The 22,576-nt window shown below is 41.5% G+C and overlaps 1 protein-coding gene across 1 annotated transcript in view; it reads right to left on the reverse strand.

The window, feature by feature from the left end:
• LOC145412998 (potassium channel subfamily K member 18) overlaps positions 1 to 22,576 on the reverse strand; it is a 157,875-nt gene that overhangs the window by 62,866 nt on the left and 72,433 nt on the right. Inside the window, 3 exon segments of the mRNA XM_080282819.1 lie at positions 15,817 to 15,952; positions 16,831 to 17,008; positions 19,013 to 19,096. Coding sequence (XP_080138945.1) covers positions 15,817 to 15,952; positions 16,831 to 17,008; positions 19,013 to 19,037 — 339 coding nt within the window. The 5' untranslated portion in view covers positions 19,038 to 19,096.

A 22,576-nucleotide genomic window follows, 5' to 3' on the forward strand; every position in this document is an offset into this window, starting at 1 on the left:
CTCCAACCTCCCTCTCCATTTCCCCTCTCTTCCTTCTTTCCTGCCTCCACTCTATTTCTTCCCTCTCTCTCATCCCCTCTTTCCTTCCCTCCCTCTCTCCTACTCTCCCACCCACACCCAGTGTAAGTCACCTTCCCCCTCGCTTACTCACACTCAGAAGATTACTGGGCATGCACACACATATACAGCGGTCAGGCACACGTTCACATACATACATGCATACATACATATTTGCATACACACACAATTCCGACCACACACACACACACACACACACACACACACACACACACACACACACACACACACACACATACACACACATACACACACACAGTCTCGACCTGCTTCAATTTCCCCCCCCCCTTTCTCTTTCGTATCTTTCGCTCTGTCATGTCATTTTCACTGATCCACTTAATATTCTCTCTCTCTCGCTCCCCCTCCCTCCCACACACACAAAGCACAACCTCACACACACGCAAAATAAAAACACCCCACCTTTTTCCACCACCACCCCGACTTCACGACCCCCCTCCGAGAACCCAAACCCCGCACGGCCCTACCTCTGATAAACGGCGCCGGGACACGACACCCCCGCAGTCGCACTCATACACCTCTTTGCCCCTTGAGTGCTACGACCGATTGGGTATATGATCCTTACTGTCACCGAACGATTTTTCTCAATCTTGGAGAGACTTTTCGAACTGAGGGAGGTTGGGTGCAGCCTTCATTAATCCTTTCACCACGAAGATTAAAAATTTTTATGGTAGTGGGATTATATATATATATATATATATATATATATATATATATATATATATATATATATATATATATATATATATATATATATATATATATATATATATATATAAGTAATTGTACTGAAATGGCATATCCGTTCAGTACGATAACCAACACTATTTTATTCCTGTAACCAACAGTCCACTTTCGTCAACTTAGAAGACGTCCCTGACTGCGAACGGATAAATGAGGCTAATCTGTTACCTTTTCAGACCGAGAGATATTTCCTGTGCTGACTATTAACATCCAGAAAAGAGAAAAAAATATAAGAGGGTAAAGGTTAATCATGGGCTTTGTTTAGCACGTACAATCTTGATAATCTACTCAATTCACAAAATCACATGCCATGCTCAACTCACAAAGTCATATACTTTGGTCAACTCACAAAATCGCGTTCCCTATTTAACTAAAAAAAGAAAAAAAAGAAAAGGAAAAAAAAAACGAGTCACGTCCAAGGCTAATATATTTAATCATGGTTTATATCGCAGTTCGTGTCCTAATCCCAAACACCAGCACTATATTCGTAACTTAACTAATGGCGAAAATGTGCACGAGAGACGAAACAACATTTACGACTTGAAGTTTCTCCTGCTAATTTCCCGAGCTAATGGTTCTCACGATAATGAAGAGGATTGAGTCGTAGAATAATAAAAGGGCTGGTGATCGTGAAGTCGTGTGTTCGATCCCGTCTGTGGCAGGGTGTAATTTGAAGATATTAATTTTCCTGAGACTTTCCCTCGTCTATGAACTCCCAGGCACGTAAAAAAAAAAAATAAATAAAAAAAAGAAAAAAAAAAAAAGACGCGAATACCAGCTGCGAGTGCAGGGGACGTAAAAAATATCAGTGTGGACATTTTCTGATTGTATGCGGAAGTGGGGACATGCAAGGGTGTTTGATTCATGTTGGTGCGGTGCTGGCTATTGGCACGAGGAAGGACTGCTGAGCCTCGGGGAACGGCATGTGTTGCCTGTGTCATGAGTCAATATATTGCATGGAAAACACACACACACACACACACACACACACACACACACACTTTGTCTGTCTGTCTGTCTCTGTCTGTCTGTCTGTCTGTCTGTCTGTCTCTCTCTCTCTCTCTCTCTCCTCGTGTGTGTGTGTGTGTGTGTGTTGCCATTTTAATGCTCTAAGCCGTAGCCTTTGAGAAGCAGCTTCAACTAAAGGATCACAGGGTATTTCCATCCCTGCTCAGCAACGACCGCCGCCTTTACATACTCTACAGCTCTACTACCATCTTTCTCCACTTTATTTGACGTCCTTTTTTTTTTTTTTTTTTTTTTTTGAATACCACCTACGCTTTCATGGTCACGAATTCTCTCATGTATATTCCTGTTAACGTCAGACGATTTTCCTCAGCTCAGAGTAAGTCGTAGGAGCCTGAATGTAAACTCACCTTTAATCATAATCAATCACAGTTCGGTCCATTAGGCAGAGTCACATTAAAGTATTGCATTTTATTTCGCTCACCGCCTCCACAAACTACCTAACGTAACCAAACCTAACAAACTATAACTTACCCTAACCAAACTAAACTAAACCTGCCCTAACCTAACCTACTAACCTATAATACCCTAATTTAATCTAATCAAACCTAACCCATACCCTAACCTAACAACAGTATTTACAAATGTGTTCATTTGCTCCCCCGTCCCTCCATGTCACCTCTCCACAGGCACTTCTGACGCAGCTGATACCGACAGTCCTTGATTTCTGCAATTCTAAGACCCACTTTTTCCTGCCACATCAGGCTTCGAATCGGTATATTGTCATCACTGTGCTTTCCCTACACCCATGTCTGGAAGTGGAATAGTGTCATGCAGTCTTTACAATAATGCTTTCAAATCTACTGCTGGAACACGTCGATGGCCACGCAATGCTTTCCTTAAACTCATGTTTCTAATTCTTAGGTGGGAATTAAGGTCGTGACGATGGCAATGACGATGACGATCAGCATAATGCTGCTGCTGCTGATGATGATGATTCCCTTTTTATTTCTTGTAAGTACACAGAATGTTCATGTCACTTGTCTTCCTTCCTTCCTTCCTGCAAAATTCCTTAAACATATACGATACTTACTACCAAATAATCGTACACTCTATGCAAGTACATCCACAACCACTCTCTCTCTCTCTCACTACTTTCCCGTCCGCCCCATAGCCTTCCATAAACTAATTGCATTCCCTGCGTCTGGAGACTCAAGAAACCACATCGCCTTTCCATCCCCCACTCCCTCCTCTTCCCCTCCCCTAAGCCCGTCCCACAAACCCTCTCCCCTTCCATTCTCCCTCCCTCTCCTCCCTCCACCCACCCCCTTCCATCCATCCCCTATTCCCTATCCCTTCCATTTCCCCACCTCTACCCAACTCCTTATCTCCCCTCTTCCCCTTCCCTTTCCCCTGTGCCTTCCAACCTCTCCCTCCTCCCCCTATTCCCTACCCCCACCTCTCCCCACAACTCTGACTCTCCCTCTACTGCCGGCCAGCTTCCAGACACCGTAAAAGGGTAGTGTGTGTGTGTGTGTGTGTGTGTGTGTGTGTGTGTGTGTGTGTGTGTGTGTGTGTGTGTGTGCTAAGAGAGAGAGAGAGAGAGAGAGAGAGAGAGAGAGAGAGAGGGGGGGGGATGCGACAAATTACGAAATGGTCAAAAGAGGTTAAGTTAAAAGGAGGGGGAGGGGGAAGCAGGGGGAGGGGGAAGGGGAGGAGGGGAGGAGGAGAAAAAGGGAGGTAATGGGATGAGAATAAAGAGAGGGGAGGGGGAAAGGGGAGGTGGTAGAGGGGAGGGGATGGCTGGGAGAAGGTGTTAGAGGGGGAGGAGAAAAGAGAAAGAGGGAAGAGGAGGGAGGAGGTGACAGGAGATAAGAGGACGAGGGGAAAGGAAAGCGGGTAAAGGGGAAAGTAGGCAAGGAGGGGAGAGGAATGGAGGAAAGGTGGAGAGAGAAAAGAAGGAAAGATGGGGAGAAGAATGGAGGAGAGGTGGGGAGAGGAATGGAGGAGAGGTGGGGAGAAGAAGGGAGGAGAGGTGGGGAGAGGAATGGAGGAAAGGTGGGGAAAAGAAAGGTGGAGAGATGGGTAGAGGATAGGGAGAGAGGTGAGGAAAGGAAAGGAGAGGTGGGGAGAGGAGAGGAGGAAAGAAGTGGAGGGAGTAGGAAATAAAGGGGATATGTGAAGGAGAGGAGAGAGGGAAGGGAGGAGGAAATATTGAAAGGGGAAGAGAAGGAGATGGGAGATGTGAGGGAGGGGCGGGAGAGGAGGAAAGACGGAGAGAAGATAAGGAAAGAGAAATTGTGAACAGAAGAGAGTACGAGGAGGGGGGGAAATGAGAGAAGGGGAAGAGGAAGAGGGGAAGAAGAGGAGGAAGAGGGGAAGAGGAGGAGGAGGAAGAGAGAAGAGAAACAGTAATGGGGAGCTGTATTTAACTTTCCCCCTTTCCCAAACCCCTCCCAACCCTAACCCCTCACCGCTCCCCATCCTAACTCCTAACCCCTCCCCATCCCAACCCCTAACCTCACCCCTCCCACCCATACCCCCTCCACATCCCCATAACTCTCCTGCAGCGAGGGGAAGTGTGTTGTCTCGTGCAACTTAAACATTTACTGCCGTACTTACTGCCGTACTCATGGAATTTTGCTGTAAGACGATTTAGCATACTACCCTTCGCTTACTGGCTCACAGTTAAGAAGTTTATAGGTCCAAATTTTAGAGTTCCTGTCCTAATTGACAGTTTATTTTTGCAGTGTTTTAGAGGATTTTATCAAGCTTACTGGATAAACTCAGTAACTATTGGGGTTTAATATAGCCTCCTTTAACCCTTTCACTACGGCAGCATGGGGCAAATCTGACCGCTGGGGACAACTACAACCGCTTCGAAAAAACTGTAAATAAAAAAAAAAATTAAGTAATAAAGTTATTATAAAAGTAAAAAACATATAAAAACGAAGATTACTTTTTTTATATTTTTTAAAACCAGTCGGAGTTCCCCCTCAGCGATCGGATTTGCCCCATTCTACTGAATTCCTTCACAAAAATGAATAAAATCGCCTGGAGGAAGACTGGTTGTGTAAAAAAAGTCATCGCTGTGAAGGGATAAAATTTTGAAAATACCCCTCTAAATGAACGAACTTGTTTTCCTGCTACGTAGAGGGTTAAAGGAAAATAAATGATGAAGAAAAAGAGTTATTATATGATTCCAGTGAAAGAGGAGAGAAATAGGGGAAAGAGGGGGAGGGGGATTAAAAACGCAGATGGTGATGATGAAGATGATGATGATGATGATGATGATGATGATGATGAGGAGGAGGAGGAGGAGGAGGACAATGAAAAAGGAACAAAGTGAAGATGAGGGAGTACGGAAAACACTGAAGAGGAGAAGGAAGAGGAGACAAAGAGGAGGAGCGAGAAAAGAAGGTGAGAGAAGAGGAGGAAGGATGAAAAGGAGGGGGGAGGACGAGGAGGAAAGAGTGAAATGAAAAATACGAGATGAAATGACAGGCAAAGAGGAATACACAGGAAAGCAAACAGCAACAGACCTTATGGTCCTTTCGAGGCTGCTTGTTAGAGAAAACTATGACTACAAGATCTAACTCTACATGTTGAAGGATAAGGATAGTAAAGCAAGAAGGCTCCCCCCACCACCAAACCCTCCAGGAAAAAGTGAGAAAAACCACCATGCAGCATGGAAAAACTGACATGGAAATTTTATAGGAAACACTGGAAAGGAAAAGTCACATTCTATAATACTTTATCTATGAGCTACCCGATAGAGTAACCTGAAAGAGAAAGTAAACAAATAAAATAATAGTTACGGCATGACATTATAAACCGGTTACATTGAGTTAATGGGAAGTCTGTGGACATAACGTGGAAGCTACACACTGCACAGTGTGGATGTTTAGGGGTGGTACAGCAGCCTTGCCTGGCGCTTTTAAGGTAGGCAGCAGTCAATCAGGCCCTAGCTCCGTTTGCTCCACTGAGACAAGGAACTCTCCCATGTGGGACAAGTACACAAGTTTCATCCTGAAGCAGTGACCCCTGGTACATTAAAAAATCCCGATGGTGGTCACTTGACTAACAGGGACCCTCAGTGATCCACAGCCCATCACAGGTCGAAAGTAAGAGTAGTGACCGTTAACTCAGGGTTATCTGTGCAGATCCTAATCTGTGCTTATATTGCTTTCTTTGCGCTGGGGAGATTGAAAAGTATGTAGGACGGGTGTCTTAGATAAAGGGGGACTGCACAGTGCACAGTGTGGATGTGCAATGCACAGAGTGGATGTTTAGGGGTGGTGCGGCAACCTTCCCTGGCGCTTTTTAGGTAGGCAGCAGTCAATCAGGCAATAGCTCCGTTCACTCCACTGAGACAAGGAACTCTCCCATGTGGGACAGTACACAAGTTTCATCCTGAAGCAGTAACCCCTGGTACATTAAAAAAATCCCGATGGTGGTCACTTGACTAACAGGGACCCTCAGTGATCCACATCCCATCACAGGTCGAAAGTAAAAGTAGTGACCGTTAACTCAGGGTTATCTGTGCAGATCCTAATCTGTGCTTATTGTATATTACCTCATTTGCTTTGGGTAAATCGAAAAACGTATAATGACGTGATGTGACGCTATGTTAAGTTTACGGGGTGTCCTGTAGACACGAGGGGACTGCACAGTGTGGATGTTTAGGGGTGGTGCGGCAGCATTGCCTGGCGCTTTTAAGGTAGGCAGCAGTCAATCAGGCCCTAGCTCCGTTCACTCCACTGAGACAGGGAACTCTCCCATATGGGACAAGTACACAAGTTTCATCCTGAAGCAGTGACCCCTGGTACATTTAAAAAATCCCGATGGTGGTCACTTGACTAACATGGACCCTCAGTGATCCACAGCCCATCACAGGTCGAAAGTAAGAGTACTGACCGTTAACTCAGGGTTATCTGTGCAGATCCTAATCTGTGCTTATATTGCTTTGTTTGCACTGAATAAATTGAAAATGTATAATATCGTGACCCAACACTATGTACGGGTACATTGTTTACGGGGTGTCTTGTAGACTAAAGGGGCATGAACTTACATGTACCGTAGCTATAAAAGCAAGTTATTCGGACAGAAAAAGAGTCAGCTGAGGATTTTCGTGCAAATACTTGTCTAATTTGTTTTTGAATATCTCAATTGAGATACTGTTCACGGTATCTGAGGGTAATCTGTTCCAGATATTTACAACTCTGTTAAAGAAGAAGTATTTTGCTTCGTGGGATTGGAATCGCTTTCCCATGATTTTGCAGGCATTACTTCTGGTTTGACTCGACCGGTCCAAATCAAAATATTTATTCATGTCTAAGTTGTCATATCCCTTCATGATTTTGAAAACTTCAATAAGGTCCCCTCTTAACCTGCGCTTCGTTAGGCTAAATAATTTAAGTTCTTCAAGGCGTTCCTCATATGGTTTGTTTCTAAGTCGTGGTATCATTTTTGTGATTCTTCGCTGAATTTTCTCTAATATTTCAATGTCCTTTCTGTAGTACGGAGACCAGAATTGCACACAATACTCAAGATGGGGGCGCACTAGCGAGTTGTACAAGGCAAGTATGACTTTTTCCGATTTAAACTCGAAAGTTCTTCCAATAAAACCCACTAGCTTGTTTGCAATTTTAACCGCATCGGTACAATGCTTGCTTGGTTTTAGGTCATTTGATATTATCACACCAAGATCCTTTTCACTATCTGTACTTGATAACTGAATATTGTTCATTTTGTAATTTGCATGGACATTGTTACTTCCAATATGAAGTACTTTACATTTTTCTGTGTTGAATTTCATTTGCCATTTTTCTGCCCAGCTTGCTAAAGTATTAAGGTCATTTTGTAACTGCTGCCACTGTAATTTTGAAGTGACTTTACTGGTTATTTTAGTATCATCTGCAAATTTGGATACTTTGCAATTTAGACCCTCATCAATGTCATTTATATAGATAATAAAAAGTATCGGTCCAAGTACTGAGCCTTGGGGAACGCCGCTGATCACATTACGCCATTACGAGGAGGAGGAGGAGGAGGAGGAGGAGGAGGAGGAGGAGGAGGAGGAGGAGGAGGAGGAGGAGAGAGAGAGAGAGAGAGAGAGAGAGAGAGAGAGAGAGAGAGAGAGAGAGAGAGAGAGAGAGAGAAGGTGACAGTAAGGAAGGAAAAAACAGAGATGAAGGAAAAAAAAGAAGTAAAGACAACAAGAAGAGAAAGAGGGCAAAAACAGTGAATGACAGACTGGCGACCAACCAAGGAGGGAGAGGCAAGCCGCTCTCTCTCTCTCTCTCTCTCTCCACACACACACGCATACAAACACACACAAATGCCTCCCGTCCTTCCCTTTGTTGGTTTTACAAGAATAGTCAAATCCTGTTTACCTCCCAACTCCATTATCTCTCGTCATGTTTTCGTCCCTTTTCGTTATTACAGTTTCATCATCTTTCGTTACCTTTTCGTTATTACACTTTTTTAATTATCTTCCGTTATCTCCTCGTTGTCTTATACATATCAACTTGTAGCAACTATATCATCATCATCATTATTTTCATCAGTAACACCACTATTAGTATCATCACCATTCGTAGTAGGTTGGGTGAGGGGCAGTAAGGGACGACGGTAGTGAAGAGGAAAGGGAAGTGGATAGCATTGAGGGGGAAGAATGGCAGTGGGATGGGGGGGGGGAGGGGTTGAAGGTGGTGATAGATGAGTGCTGTAGGGGTAAAGTGGAGACTATAAGGAGGAGTAGGGTATCTTGCGGGGTCATTCATTCGCGCCCAAATGTGTGTTACCAAATACTTATAAAAACTCACTTTTTCTGTTCACTCTACTGGTTCCTTTCTCTTCATTAAATCACAAATATTACTTCTTAATTTATGCTACGTATTCTTGACATTCAGCCGTGTAACAAATTTAAGACACCGAGTGTACATGAATTCATAAGTACTGTTATTAATTTTCCACAAGAGTATAATGCTTATCACAGAAACTCGATTGCTATTTGCTATCAGAATCAAAACTGTCAAAAAGGCATAACAAGAACGACGCTTCTTAACTAAAAATCTCAAAATATTAATAGATCTGCACGCACAAAAAATAACAGTTAATCACTGTTACTTAATGTTGGAAATGTCCCTGATGAAGTTATCGATTCTTTCAATCGGTTGTCGTATGCCGCCTCATGAGTGTTGCGTTATCTCTGCTGATTACTGTACAGTCGCGTTATTAAGTGATGTCACTGAAAATATATGGACTTCCTCACAACTTCCTAGTGCGAATGTACATGGAAAGAAGTGGCAGTAGCAGAGAATGTCCAGAGAAGAAATGTACGCCAAACATAATGCTTCTTCATCACGGCAATTATAGAATTTCTCGAGTTCCATCTCAGAACACAAATCATCCACAAATCTGAGAATACCCACAAAGGCAGACGAGACGTAAGGGTTCGCACATTTTCGATGACAACTGTTGCTTTCCCCAGGGAACAAAGGACCCACAGGAACAGTTGTCGGTGGAGCTACGTGAATAACCTGATTGATGGTCACTGTGGGTCATAGTCTGGGATGATGATATTAATGTGATTCCAGTCAGTCACGAATCTCAGTATTAACACCCACAATGCTTTCTTTAACGAGAGAGAGAGAGAGAGAGAGAGAGAGAGAGAGAGAGAGAGAGAGAGAGAGAGAGAGAGAGATTCTCTTTTTCATCTTTGTTAATTATTTTTTTTCCTCACTGCAGTCTCCTCTTCATTTTTTCTCACTTCTTTCGCTCCCTTTCCCCTATTTCTTCCTCAATTCTCTCTTTCTTCCTCTTTTATTTGTCTTCCAAACCAAAGTCATAACTCACACAGAACAGCTCGACCTGACTTTTGTTGTTGACTCTCTCTCTCTCTCTCTCTCTCTCTCTCTCTCTCACCACCATTTTCTTTACTCTCCCCTCTCTCGAATCCACGACTCTCATTCTCCTTTTATTTTCCCCGAATAACCCCCTTCTTATTATCATTTCCTCTCTCTCTCTCTCTCTCTCTCTCTCTCTCTCTCTCTCTCATCCTGTCCCCTCTTGGTGTCATGCTTTCTCCTCCCATCTTCATTTTCATCAATTTTATTACCACTCTCTCTCACTCACGACCGTCCAATCTCCTTTACCAAGAGTCTTATTTTCCCTTTTTATCTTCCTTTTTTTCTTCTTTTTTCTTTTTCTTCATTTCGACTTTCTTCTTTCTTAAGTAAGTAAGGAAAGGAGGAGGAAGGATGAGGGAATATAATGAACAGAAGGGTTGATGAATGGATGGATGAGAAAAAGAATGAATGAAGGAAGGAAGGAGGGAAATAAGGAAGGAAGGAAGGAAGGAAGGAAGTAGGGAGGAAAAGAAAGAAGAAAGTAGGGAGGGAATGAAGGAATGAAGGAAGACTTAAGGAAAGGGAAGAAAAAAATGAGAAGTAAAGTTAAAGAAAGAAAGGAATAATGAGACAAGGAACAATGGAAGGAATAAGGAGAGGAACAACGTAGGAAGGACAAAGGAAGGAAGGAAGGAATGAAGGAGAGTGAAGAGGAAAAGAATAACGCTATACTGTATATGAAGAGTCACCCATCTTTCTCTAACGTGTTTTTCTTTATATAGTGCTGTTCTCTCTCTCTCTCTCTCTCTCTCTCTCTCTCTCTTTATGCTCATCCCTTCTCCTTGCATCTTCATTTTTCTTACTTCTATTATCTCTTGCTCACGCACGACTGCTCCTTCTTATATTACATATCTTATTTTTACTCTTCATCTTCTTTTTCTTCCCTTTGTTTTCTTCTTATCAGTAGTGTTATCTTTTTTCTTCATTCTGAGCTGAGAATGGGTGAATTGAAGGATAAGTGAATGAAAGAGGCAAATGGGGAAAAGGGGGATGGATGACAGAAAAGATGGATGGAAAGAAGGAACAACAGGAAGGAAGGCAGAATGACAGAAATAGAAAGAAAGAAAATGCCGGAAAGAGCTGGAAGATAAGAAAGACAAAAAGAAAGGAAGAAGTACAGGAACGGAAGAAAAAAGAAAGAAAGAAGAGATAAGAAAAGTCCAAAACAATAGCCTATTCTCACGTAAGGAGTGTCGGCCAAGTAGGTTCAACACGCTTTTGTTTATATAGCACTGTCTCCCCCCCAATCTCCTGCCCTCCCTCCATCCCTCTCATAAAACCATACCATCACACCCCCACACACACACACACACACACACACACACACACACACACACACACACACACACACACACACACACACACACACACACACACACACACACACACACACACACACACACACACACACACACCACCTTTTCCAAGCGCCTGCATGTGGTGGTACCGATATAGCCGGATGGTGACGCTGCCCAGTTATACAGACGTCCCTCCCACTTAAAGGAAGATGATGGGTTGCAGGAGGAGTGGGGGTGGGGGGATAAGTTTTAGCCTGCAGTCCACCGAGTTCACGTTACAGATGAACCCACGGCCATAACAACGAAAACAGTCATTTTTTCTCTCAGATGAACATTACTGTCTGGTGTTAGCCGGCATTAAAAAAAAAAATCATCCATACCAGCGCAGATAAAAACTGGTATAATCCTCTCTGTCTGATCTATAATACCCAAGTTTCAAGCCTGTATCATCTTCCTGTGCTATCCTTGTCTCATGATTTTATGGACAGAGAGATTTTTTTTCTTCCATTACTATTTCGGTGGATCGCTTGGTTTGGGGTTATAAAAACTAGTGATCTGTGAAACTGGAACCACTTGCACTCTTTCTTACATTTTCTTCTCTCTCTCTCTCTCTCTCTCTCTCTCTCTCTCTCTCTCTCAAGGTCCATTGTTTCTCCCCACCTCTCCCCTCCTCCACTTACAGAAAACCTCCCAAACAAAGGCAAGGGTGAATAAAGAAGAGAATGGGGGCACAGAAGAGGAGAAAGAGGAAGCAAGTGGGAGAGAAGGAGGAAGGAGGAAAGGAAGGAAGAGGATAGGAAGTGTAGGAAGGAGGAAGGAAGAGCGGGAGGGGAAGGAGAGAGGATGAGGAAGGAAGGAAGGAGAGAGAGAGAGAGAGACAGAGAGAGAGAGAGAGAGAGAGAGAGAGAGAGAGAGGTATGAGGGTCAGAGGGTTGTGAGAGGCAGTAGGAGTTAATACGATGGGACAGGAGGTAATGGAAAAAAAAAAAAAAGGAGAGAGAGGTATAGTGAATGCATAAGATACAGCAGAGTGGAGGAGGGAAGGAGAATAACAGGAGAGGTGAGGACAAAGAGAGTAAGGAAAAGAGAGAAAAGAGGGTGAGGAGGTGAAAAAGAGGTGCAGACATGAAGGAGGAGATGGAACGGGAAAGAAGGGAGGAGGAAGAAGTGAGACTGGAAAATAAATATAACACGCGAGACATAGGAGGGGGAAATAATGGGAGAGGGAGAAATGGGGGAGATGGAGAGGGGGAGAGTAAAAGTGAGAGACGGGGAACGAGTGAAGAAAGTGGGTATGGCTGTTGGAGAAAGGGGAAAAGGAGAAATGGGAAGAGGGGAGGGGGGGAGGTGATAAGAAGAGTGTGTTGTCAGGAAAACATTAGGCCTTCTTGCTCCCTATGCAAGTCTATGTCCCTCGCCTATGTCTTGGTGAATGGCCCCTGTCTCCTGCATTGTCTCTGTTATTATTTTTCTACTCTGTCTGTCTGGGTAGTTATGTGTGTGTCTCTGCCTGTCTGTCTGTGTCTTTGTGTCTCTCTGTCTGTCTTATTCCAGAAAAGTATATACTGCAAGTTGTATGATAAAATATAATTGGGATATTACTACTGGCCAAAGGATGAGGTAATTGAATTTTAGGGAACGTTCGACAAAAAGTATTAGATCAGAGTTTTCAGAATAATACAGAACATTTCAATAGAACTGTAGAAAATATAAGGAGACTTGTTGCCTGAGGTTCTTGATCAGTCAACTTGAAACACAGCCTCTGTCTCATGTAGTTTGCTCTCTGTCTATCACTGCCTCCATCTCTTCCTGTCTGTTTTATTATGTCTCTATCCCTTACTGTCTAAATTTATAGTCTCGCGCGCTCTCTGTCTTTCTGTCTAGCTTGCTGTCTCCCTCTTCTTTTCTATTTTACTTTTATCTTTCAATTGTTATCTTGGTTGCTATATCTCTATATCTTTACCTCCTGCTATCTAATTTGCTGTAATATCTCTCACTGTCTGAACCTCTTGTTATCTCGTTTGCACTGCTGTCTCCCACCGTCTCTTATTTATCACACCCTTTCTCTCTATCTGTCGCACTGTCTGTCTCACCCACAGCCTCCTCTCAGGTGCTGTCCATCTCCTTCCATCTCTTTGCCTTGTCTGTCGCTGTTGGATGGTTCGATAATTTATGTCACTGTGTCTCCTGCTCCTCTGTGTTCATCTTTACTACGGACACTTTTATCAATATTTCCTCTTTATTCCAAGCGTCTGTGTCTCATCTTCGTCTGTCATTCCCTTTGTGTCTTATATACCCGACTAGTTTCCTTCGGTCTCATCTACCTGTCCTTCGGTATGCAAAAAAATAACAGATTAACAGGACAACAACAGGTAATAAGAGAAACGTAAACAACAGTGCTCACCCCTCCACTACACAAGGGAGAAAATTCATCGAGGTTCCCCGCCCATGACAAACCCTCCGGAAGCCACTCTCCATATTTCATAACTCAAGCTTCTCTTCATCATGTCACGATCATTAATTTGACTGAAGTCAGATGGATATACATACACACAAACAGGCAGAGAGAGAGAGAGAGAGAGAGAGAGAGAGAGAGAGAGAGAGAGAGGAGCTACTTAGATACAAAAATTACACAACACAGATCTCATGGTCTTTTCTACATGATCCGGCCATATTGCTGAGAAAAATATATCAATTAAAGACACTAAAGCATTACATTATTTTATAAACAAAATCGCAAAGCAGAGGAAGACGAGACAAACAGACACACAGAGGTAAATATAAAAAGATAATAAACACACATGCATACGATTTTGACTTCCCATTTTCTTCCATTGATATTCTAGGGCCTAACCTTGTGCCATCAAAATATTATTGCTTCCCCTCACCATCCCCTCTCCCAACTTGAGGAATATTACACAGATATTCCACTCTCTCCCTCCCCCTCTCCCTCCCCGTCCCGTCCCCTCCCCTCCTCTCCCCCTTTTCTCCCTCCCTCTCTCTCTCTCTCTCTCTCTCTTTCTCACACACACACACACACACACACACACACACACACACACACACACACACACACACACACAAGTACATAACACTGTCAATCAAAAAAAACAAGACCACCATAAAAAACCACAAAGAACACAACACAAAACAAAGAGAACAAAACCAAGCAGACCCTGACACCACAAAACCGGACATATCGCACCCTTAAACCAGACATACCACATCCTAAAACCGAAATGGCACCGTAAAACCGGATACAAGGTAAGAGTTGTCCCACCTGCCTTACCTCCCTTTGGACACGAAATACGAACATTTTATTTACTTATTTATTTGCTTATTCATTTGTTCTGATTTACGTCCTACAGCCTTTATCGTCTCATAAATCCAGTGACAAAAGCATAAAAAAAAAACTAATTTGATTACTGGTTTGAACAAGAAAAATCTCGTCAATATAATAATTAATCGCATCATTACCATTATCATCATCATCATAATCATGATCACCATTATCAACATCATTCTACCTTTCACTATAAAATGAGGTTAGTGGTATTACGAAACAGGAAAAATAAATCAACCAGGAGGACTATCACTAGAGTGCCCAGTGAAATGGCCCAAGCAAGCCATCACACATCATTCAGGCCTTCTAAACCTTGGCACATTCTCCTCCCACACATAAAAAAAACAATAATAATAACAACCGAGACCTCTGTATTATATTCTAAGGTACGCCAGATAATAATCATAATATTCAGCCTGAAAACTACACTCCCAGCTAATGGGTATATCGAGAAAGGCTTACTTTATAAATCTTAGGTACTAAAAACTGGAGAAGGGAAATTAAACTTAATAAAAACCGCAGCTTAACGTAAGACCAAAGACAACCGAAATCGAAATAGTAGCGAACACTACAACCGTAGCCTAGGGATCGTAGTTTACTGTATGCTGACCCGAAAATCGCAATCTGAAATGGAAGGGGATCGTAACTTATACCGAACATCACCACCTGAAAAACACGGGACTGTAAGTTAAACCGATTTCTCACCTTAAAATGAAACCGGTGATGGCAGGCTACACCTAATCATAGCCTAATAAAAAAGGGAGATAGTACATTAAACCTGCATCGTAGTGCATCGTATAACCGGGATGATCGTACATGCAATCGCTATGGCAACCTGGAAAAAGATTAACTGAAAGACTAAGAAGCTATTACCGCAGCATAATATAAATGAGAAGATTACAGCATAAAACCGAACAGATCGAAACATAATGTACCAGTAAACAAAAGGCCATATCAAACCGGCCAGACGATCACATTAAGCTGAAGTTAAAAAAAAACCACAAGACCCAACACAAATAGCGGTTAAACTGGAGAAATGGCAACACGAACCGGATTTTACGTAGTGATATCAATCTCACCTTTCATCTGGCCTCCATCAGGCGGTGTTGTGCTTGACCTCCTGACTAACGCAAAACCGAAGAATCGTAGCCTAACATAAAGTTGGAGAGATCATGACAGAAAATCCCTTCGACGTGGGAAAAATAAACCAGAAACCAAGCACACCAACTGAAATATATGGGAAGAAAACTGGGAAGAAATACCCAGTTAAGACGGCGATGAAAACGGACAAATTTATGTTTAAACCCCACAGACAAAGAAAAAAGTATCGTAACCAGAGCGAAGAGAAGACTGGAACAGGGAAAAAAAAAATCGAAAAAGAGTCCTACCTTTCTCGTACAACCCGCCAGACTGAAATAAAGAAGTGAATAAAAAGTATGGCAAATGTAAGTCCCACCTTTCGCCCCGCCTCCACGGAGCTGTCTGCCATCTGCTTGACCCCCTTCCTGGCGTCCTCCATCACCCCCATCAGCGCCTGCTTCGTCAGGGATCCTCGCCGGGAGTCTACATCAGGCGGCATCAGGGTGGACGGTCTGGGGGGGGGGGTGATGAGAATAAGTAGTGCAAATAAAAAGGGAATGATAAATGGCATCAAAGTAAACGGCATGTGTGAGAGTGAAAGATAAAGTGAAAAAAATATATGAGTGACACGAGAATAATGAAGAGTAAATAAAAGGAGCGGATAAAATGTAAAGATCAGTGTAAAAGTGAATAAAAGGATGGGAAAAAATGAACGTATCCTGTAAATTGCAGTAGGCAGCTTGGGAGGGTAACTGTACTGCACATGTTCAAGTTTTGTTTTAGTGTATCCTAAAGGGTAACTGATGAACACGACCATGGGATATGTCTACTTCAGGAGTCACTCACCCCAACCAGTGCTACATACACGGGAATAATACTACATGGGAGGCTTATAAAGTGTAGGGAGGCGAGGTGTATGTGTGTATACTGTATTCTGATGAAGTGGCAGTGTTTGTCGGTGAGAGAGAGTGTATAGATCCACGTCATACACGGAAACTCCATTGAATACTAATCACTGACAACACATGCTGGGACAAACTACTTTATCCACTTTAGTGTCCGCTACTACCTTAGTGAAAGTGAGATATAAAACAATTGGAGAGAGAGAGAGAGAGAGAGAGAGAGAGAGAGAGAGAGAGAGAGAGAGAGAGAGAGAGAGAGAGAGAGAGAGAGAGAAGAGGAGTATGGGAACGTGAGGTAGTGAACGGTAAGGTACACAACCTAATCCCCTAATATGAGGCCGATCAAAGTGGTGACTGAAAGGACTGATATAGAGATAGATAGATGGACAGAAAATAGATAGATATATAAACAGGCTGACTGACAGATAAGCAGAGAGAGAGAGAGAGAAAGAGAGAGAGAGAGAGAGAGAGAAACACCATCCACTCACCTCCTTGAAGATGGTCCCGAGTCGGATCCTGGTGGTGGTGTGCTGGAGTGTGCTGGTATGGGCGTGGAGGCGCGTGGTATGGGCGTGGGCGAGGAGGCGCCGGAGCGTGGGGGCAGCCTGGGGGACATGCGGGGGCTGCCCATGGGTTTGTGTGTTCCCATGTAGGGAACATGGAGGTCTGTGGGCGGTAGGGGAAAGCAGGGGGCGTAAGGGAGAGTAATAAGTTCTATGAAATAATCTACACAAACTGAATAGGTATGTTAGGGAGGCATAAGTAGTAATAAATTGTATAAATAATCTACAAAGGATTTAAATATGAAACTAAATCATTCTTATCATCCTATACTGCCACGCCAACAGAGAAATTAATACATAAATCCCTATCTTATATCGCTAAATAAAACACATACGTAGATAAATAATGCATGTTATCATATCGTTATTCTATCCTGCCAGGTAAATAGAAATAAAGCAAAATAAATACAAATTGTTCAGAAATTAAAAATACAGTACACAAGAAAATACACCACACAAGAAAAAATACAGTACATAAGAAAATACATAATACACAAGAAAAAATACAGTACATAAGAAAATACATAATACACAAGAAAATACATAATACACAAGAAAAAATACAGTACAGAAGAAAATACATAATACACAAGAAAATACATAATACACAAGAAAAAATACAGTACAGAAGAAAATACATAATACACAAGAAATTACACAACAGAAGAAAATCAGTTGATCGTTGCAATGGTCTGTTCAATAAATCTTACTGGTGACCTGTGTTAAAATCCTTGAAACTGACATGCAAATGGCTATAGGCTAAAATGCAAATATTAATAATCTCTTTGTTAGTATATTCTAGCACTGACCTGTTTACATAATCTAGAAATCGTCATTTTCTAATAAACTGTAGTAAACATGTAATATATAGGCTAGAGGTGGAAAAGACTAACATACAGTTGCAATTAATCGATATTCCTGCCTCACCTCTCTCTCTCTCTCTCTCTCTCTCTCTCTCTCACACACACACACACACACACACACACACACACTCACAAAGTATTATTCGCCGTCCACAGGTCTGATTTTTATCCATTTTGCTTAATCCGTCTTGCTTTACAAGGTCGAATATTATTTAAAAGGAATACATACACCCACACAATAATGTTATGCTTAAATCGAGGATGGAAATCTGCATCCTCGCAATATACATAATTTTAACTCTGTGGATATAATTCTTCCTTATTTCCATCTTTATTTATTTATCTTATTAATTTGTTTATTTACTTTACGTCTGCACACACCTGGCCGCCTTGTGACTCACCTTGGGGGCGGTTGGGCTTGTTTTTATACCTGACTGCCTCGTCTATGAGTCTGCCCACAGGCTCGCGGGGTACCTTCTGCATCCTGGCAAGGGTCCGCCCACCGTCCTGACCCCTGACTGACGCTGCCTCCTGTGAGTGGCTCTGAGTCACTGGTTACACCGGGGACCGTGGCCTTTGACTCCTGGCCTTGTAAGCCTGGGTGGCCTTGGTGCCTCTGCCTTTGGGGTCTACTCTGGACTTTTCGACCAGATGAAACTGATCTTAAAAATCTGGTCTTCCTGGTCTCTTTATTTGGTCTTCTCCTTAGTGCTGATTATTGGTCTTTTCTTCTTGGCCTTTAGTATTTGTTTTTTGTTAAGTGATCTTATCACTTCCGTGTTTTTAAATCAGCTCTTTTCTAACTGGTCGTCATAATTTAGACCTTATCTGGTCTTACTTTTCTCGTCTTTATAATTTGGGATTTATTGTTTGGTCCTTACCATTTGACGTTATTCCTTTTTATTTCTTTGGTATACAAACTCCGGCATTTAAACTCTGGCTCCTATCACCTGATTAAATTCCCACAGTCATAATGGGCCTAAGCCTGGCCTTATGATCTGGAATTTAATATCCTTGACATTAAAAATCTGACTCGTATTATCTGACATGTATTTCCTTGGCCTTAATTTCTCTGGCCCTTTTGTTACATATTGGTCTTAGCGCTCTGGCTTTAGTTTCTTTGGCCTTTAGTTTCTTTGGCTCTATAATTTCCTTGGATCACCTTGGCCTTTATTTCCTCGGCCTGTGCAATTCGTCCTGATCACTGGGCCTTTACAACGTGGGCCTGTGTTGTCTGTCCTTACCTCCTTGGCCTTTTGTAGCCCGCATCTTGTCCTGGTGTGATGACGGAGCCTATGATACCTCCTCACGCCTCTCACCACCTTCACCTGCGGGAAAGGAAGGGCAGTTAATACACACATACACAGATACATTCAGTATACATATATAAACATACACTGATATACACCACCTTCCCCTGCAAGAGAGAGGAGTTAATACAGACGCATATATACACACATACACATATATAAACATACACTAATATACAGCATTTCCACCTGCAGGAGAGAGTTAATACAAATACACAGATACATACACATACACACACGTTCAAAAATACATACCACATACTCTTACGAAGCCTATCACAGCCATCCTCACAAGAAACTTTAGACGATCTTAGTATTGCATATGGCACGTCAAAAATTTCGATTCAGGTGAGGAAAACACCATGACCTAAAGACGTTAAAAGAAAAACCTAGCAATATATTAACAACGTATAATTTGATAACAGTATTAATAGTTCATGAAATATGAAACATACACAAATCTAATAAACAATAACAATGAAACTTAAACATATCAAAATGCCAAATATCAGTGACAAAAAAAGGAAAAAACCACTTTGTATTCTTGCATGTACTTCGATTACAAAAAAAAAAAAAAAAAAAGAATGAGGAGGGTCAGCACATACAAAGCTATAGAAAATGGGAATATACAGTTTTTACATTTAATACAGTTTTACATTTCAATACAAAAACAAATGCAACAGTACTGAAATAAATGGCGAAAATAAAAAAAAAAATCAACAACTATGGATACTAACAAAGACTCGAAAAACTGAGAAAAGCGAAAATTCACTCGATTTTCCGGTAAAAAATTCAGAATATGACGAAGTTGACACAAGCCAGCACGCAGGAGAGAGAGAGAGAGAGAGAGAGAGAGAGAGAGAGAGAGAGAGAGAGTGTGTGTGTGTGTGTGTGTGTGTGTGTGTGTGTGTGTGTGCGTGTGTGTACTCCCCAATTACGGACACAGGTAACTTAATCCCGACAGGTAATGAAGACGATCGGGTAAGCAAGCAGGAGACACGCGACCTACATTGCCTTCGTCTCCAGCAGCAGGCACTGAAGAAAGGCTAGTAGACATAATAAAGGTGAGACATAAGAGGCGGTGCGATAATGGGACAAGTGACACGATAGTTCGATAATCATGGAGACGGTGAGATTAAAACAAGACAGTAATGTAGGAGAGTGAGATAATGAGAGAGGACAGAGATGGTGAGATAAAGAAGTAGTAAAATGATAAGATATTGTGATGATAAGGTAGTTGGCTATTAAGATAAATAAGCTGATTAAAAATATAAGATGCCAGTGAGTGAAACGCTGACAGAGACGATGATAGTGAGGCAGTAAAGATGACGATGGTGAAAGATAACGACAATGGGAGATAAGGTGATAAAAAATAAGATACCTGTGAGTGAAATGCCGACAGAGACGATGACAGTTGATTTTTTAAACTAATAATTGAATTTTTATTTTTTACCAAATTAGTTTATTCAGCCAAGTTTGTTTTATAAAGTTTAACTAATAGTCTATTCTGTGATATAAATATGTGCTTAGGCTAATGCAGGTGCCTTTGAAGAGAGTGATTAGCTTTCAAAAGACTCAGCCTTGTTAATTGTGTGAACATAATATTCATCTCAATAGTATAATGTAATACAATATCTGATATAACATTATGGCTAAATGTAATGTATCAATCAATCAATCAATCAATGACGACAGAATGACAGTAACGCTAACGATGGTGTAAGATAACTATAACGAATGAAGATACTGAAATAAATAATAACGATAAAGTATAACGACAGTAAAGGATAAAAACAGTGAAAACATAAAGAAATGTGATAGCGAAATATACAATCGCAATGAAGGTATTACCTGATATGAAGCGAGAATTTTACGAACAAATTATTCTGACAGTTGGCGTAATAAACATGAAGAGTTTTACATGACTAGTACAAAACGCAACTGCCATCATCATCATCATCATCATCATCATCATCTGAGTTCTATTTATAATGCGACGGGTAGAATCCAGATAAAAGAAGAAGAAGAAGAAGAAGCAGAAGAAGAAGGGGGAGAAAGATCCATTCATCTATCATGTATGGCATGGAAGTTCTCGGCTCCTAATTTTAATGATGATTCTTGTAGTGCTGCACTGAACTGCTAATGACAGCAAGACGATAAAGGCTACACACACACACACACACACACACACACACACACACACACACACACACACACACACACACTCTCTCTCTCTCTCTCTCTACGTATATAAATAAATAAATATATATATATATATATATATATATATATATATATATATATATATGAGTGAATAATAGATAAAAATAAACTAATACTCAACCATGAAAACAAAGTAGGATAATAATAGCCCCTACACATAACTAAGAATATAATAAAGCTCTTCCAATTAAACCGCCCCCCTAAAAAAAATAAAAAATAATAATAAAAAAGCTCGAATACCAAGCCAGGTGAATAAAGAACAATTAGAATGGCCCGCTGGATCATTGTGTTTTTAATTGGTTTACATTGACGGCCGCATGAGCCAATCAGCGTGGAGGAGGGATTATGAGCTGGACAAGAGGGAGGAAGGAGGGAGGAGGAGAGGGAGGAGGAGAGGGAGGAGGGATTATATTATGAAGTGGCCAGAGGGAGGAGGAGGAAGGATAATTGTATGGAGGAAATGAAGGCGAGCTGAAGCGTAAAATTTAGTGCAGATAATGATGGATAAATTTATGCTAAGAGAGAGAGAGAGAGAGAGAGAGAGAGTCACTGTGGATAACATGAAAGCCTGATAAGAGGACAAGAGTGGAGGAAGAGGGACGAAATTCAATGAGGAAAGTGAACATAAATAAATATTAAATGGGGTGATCAGAGAGAATAATTAGTACGGAGAAAAAGAAAATACAGTGGATAGAAAAAAAGATTACATAAATAAAAAAATAAATAAATGGCAAAGGAGACGATCAACCGAAGAAATGAGTAGTAAAAATGACAAATAAACGAAAAAAAAAAAAAGAGTAAAGGAACAAAGGTTTAATTATCATGTAGGTGACAGAAACACAAGAAGTAGATATTGTTAGGCAGGCTGATAGATAGTTTCCCGTTCCTGTGTGCTCTTGTTCCTGTGCTGGTTCCTACCCATCCTACATACTGAAAGTGGGAGACATGATGATGATGATGATGATGGTGGTGGTCGTGATGATGATGATGATGATGATGATGGTTCTTCTACAGTATTTTATTATGGCTGACATGAGGATGACTAAATTCAACTTGATACGAACATGAACTAAATGGGTTACAACTACTCCCAGTTTGTTCCAGATTCAGAAATAAGTAAGTCACATAAAACAAAGACCTCTAAGGCATATATCTGTTGGAAAACTTTTAGTCTTTCAAAATACTGTATGTCGTTAATGCATTTATTTACACCAGAATTTGCGGTTAATATTAATAAAATATCGTTGCAATATGAATTTAAACAGAAAAATCTAT

Source organism: Coenobita brevimanus, chromosome 94 (assembly GCF_032717465.1).
Source record: "Coenobita brevimanus isolate Jiangsu-jjx chromosome 94, ASM3271746v2, whole genome shotgun sequence".
In the NCBI taxonomy this organism is placed as follows: domain Eukaryota; kingdom Metazoa; phylum Arthropoda; class Malacostraca; order Decapoda; family Coenobitidae; genus Coenobita; species Coenobita brevimanus.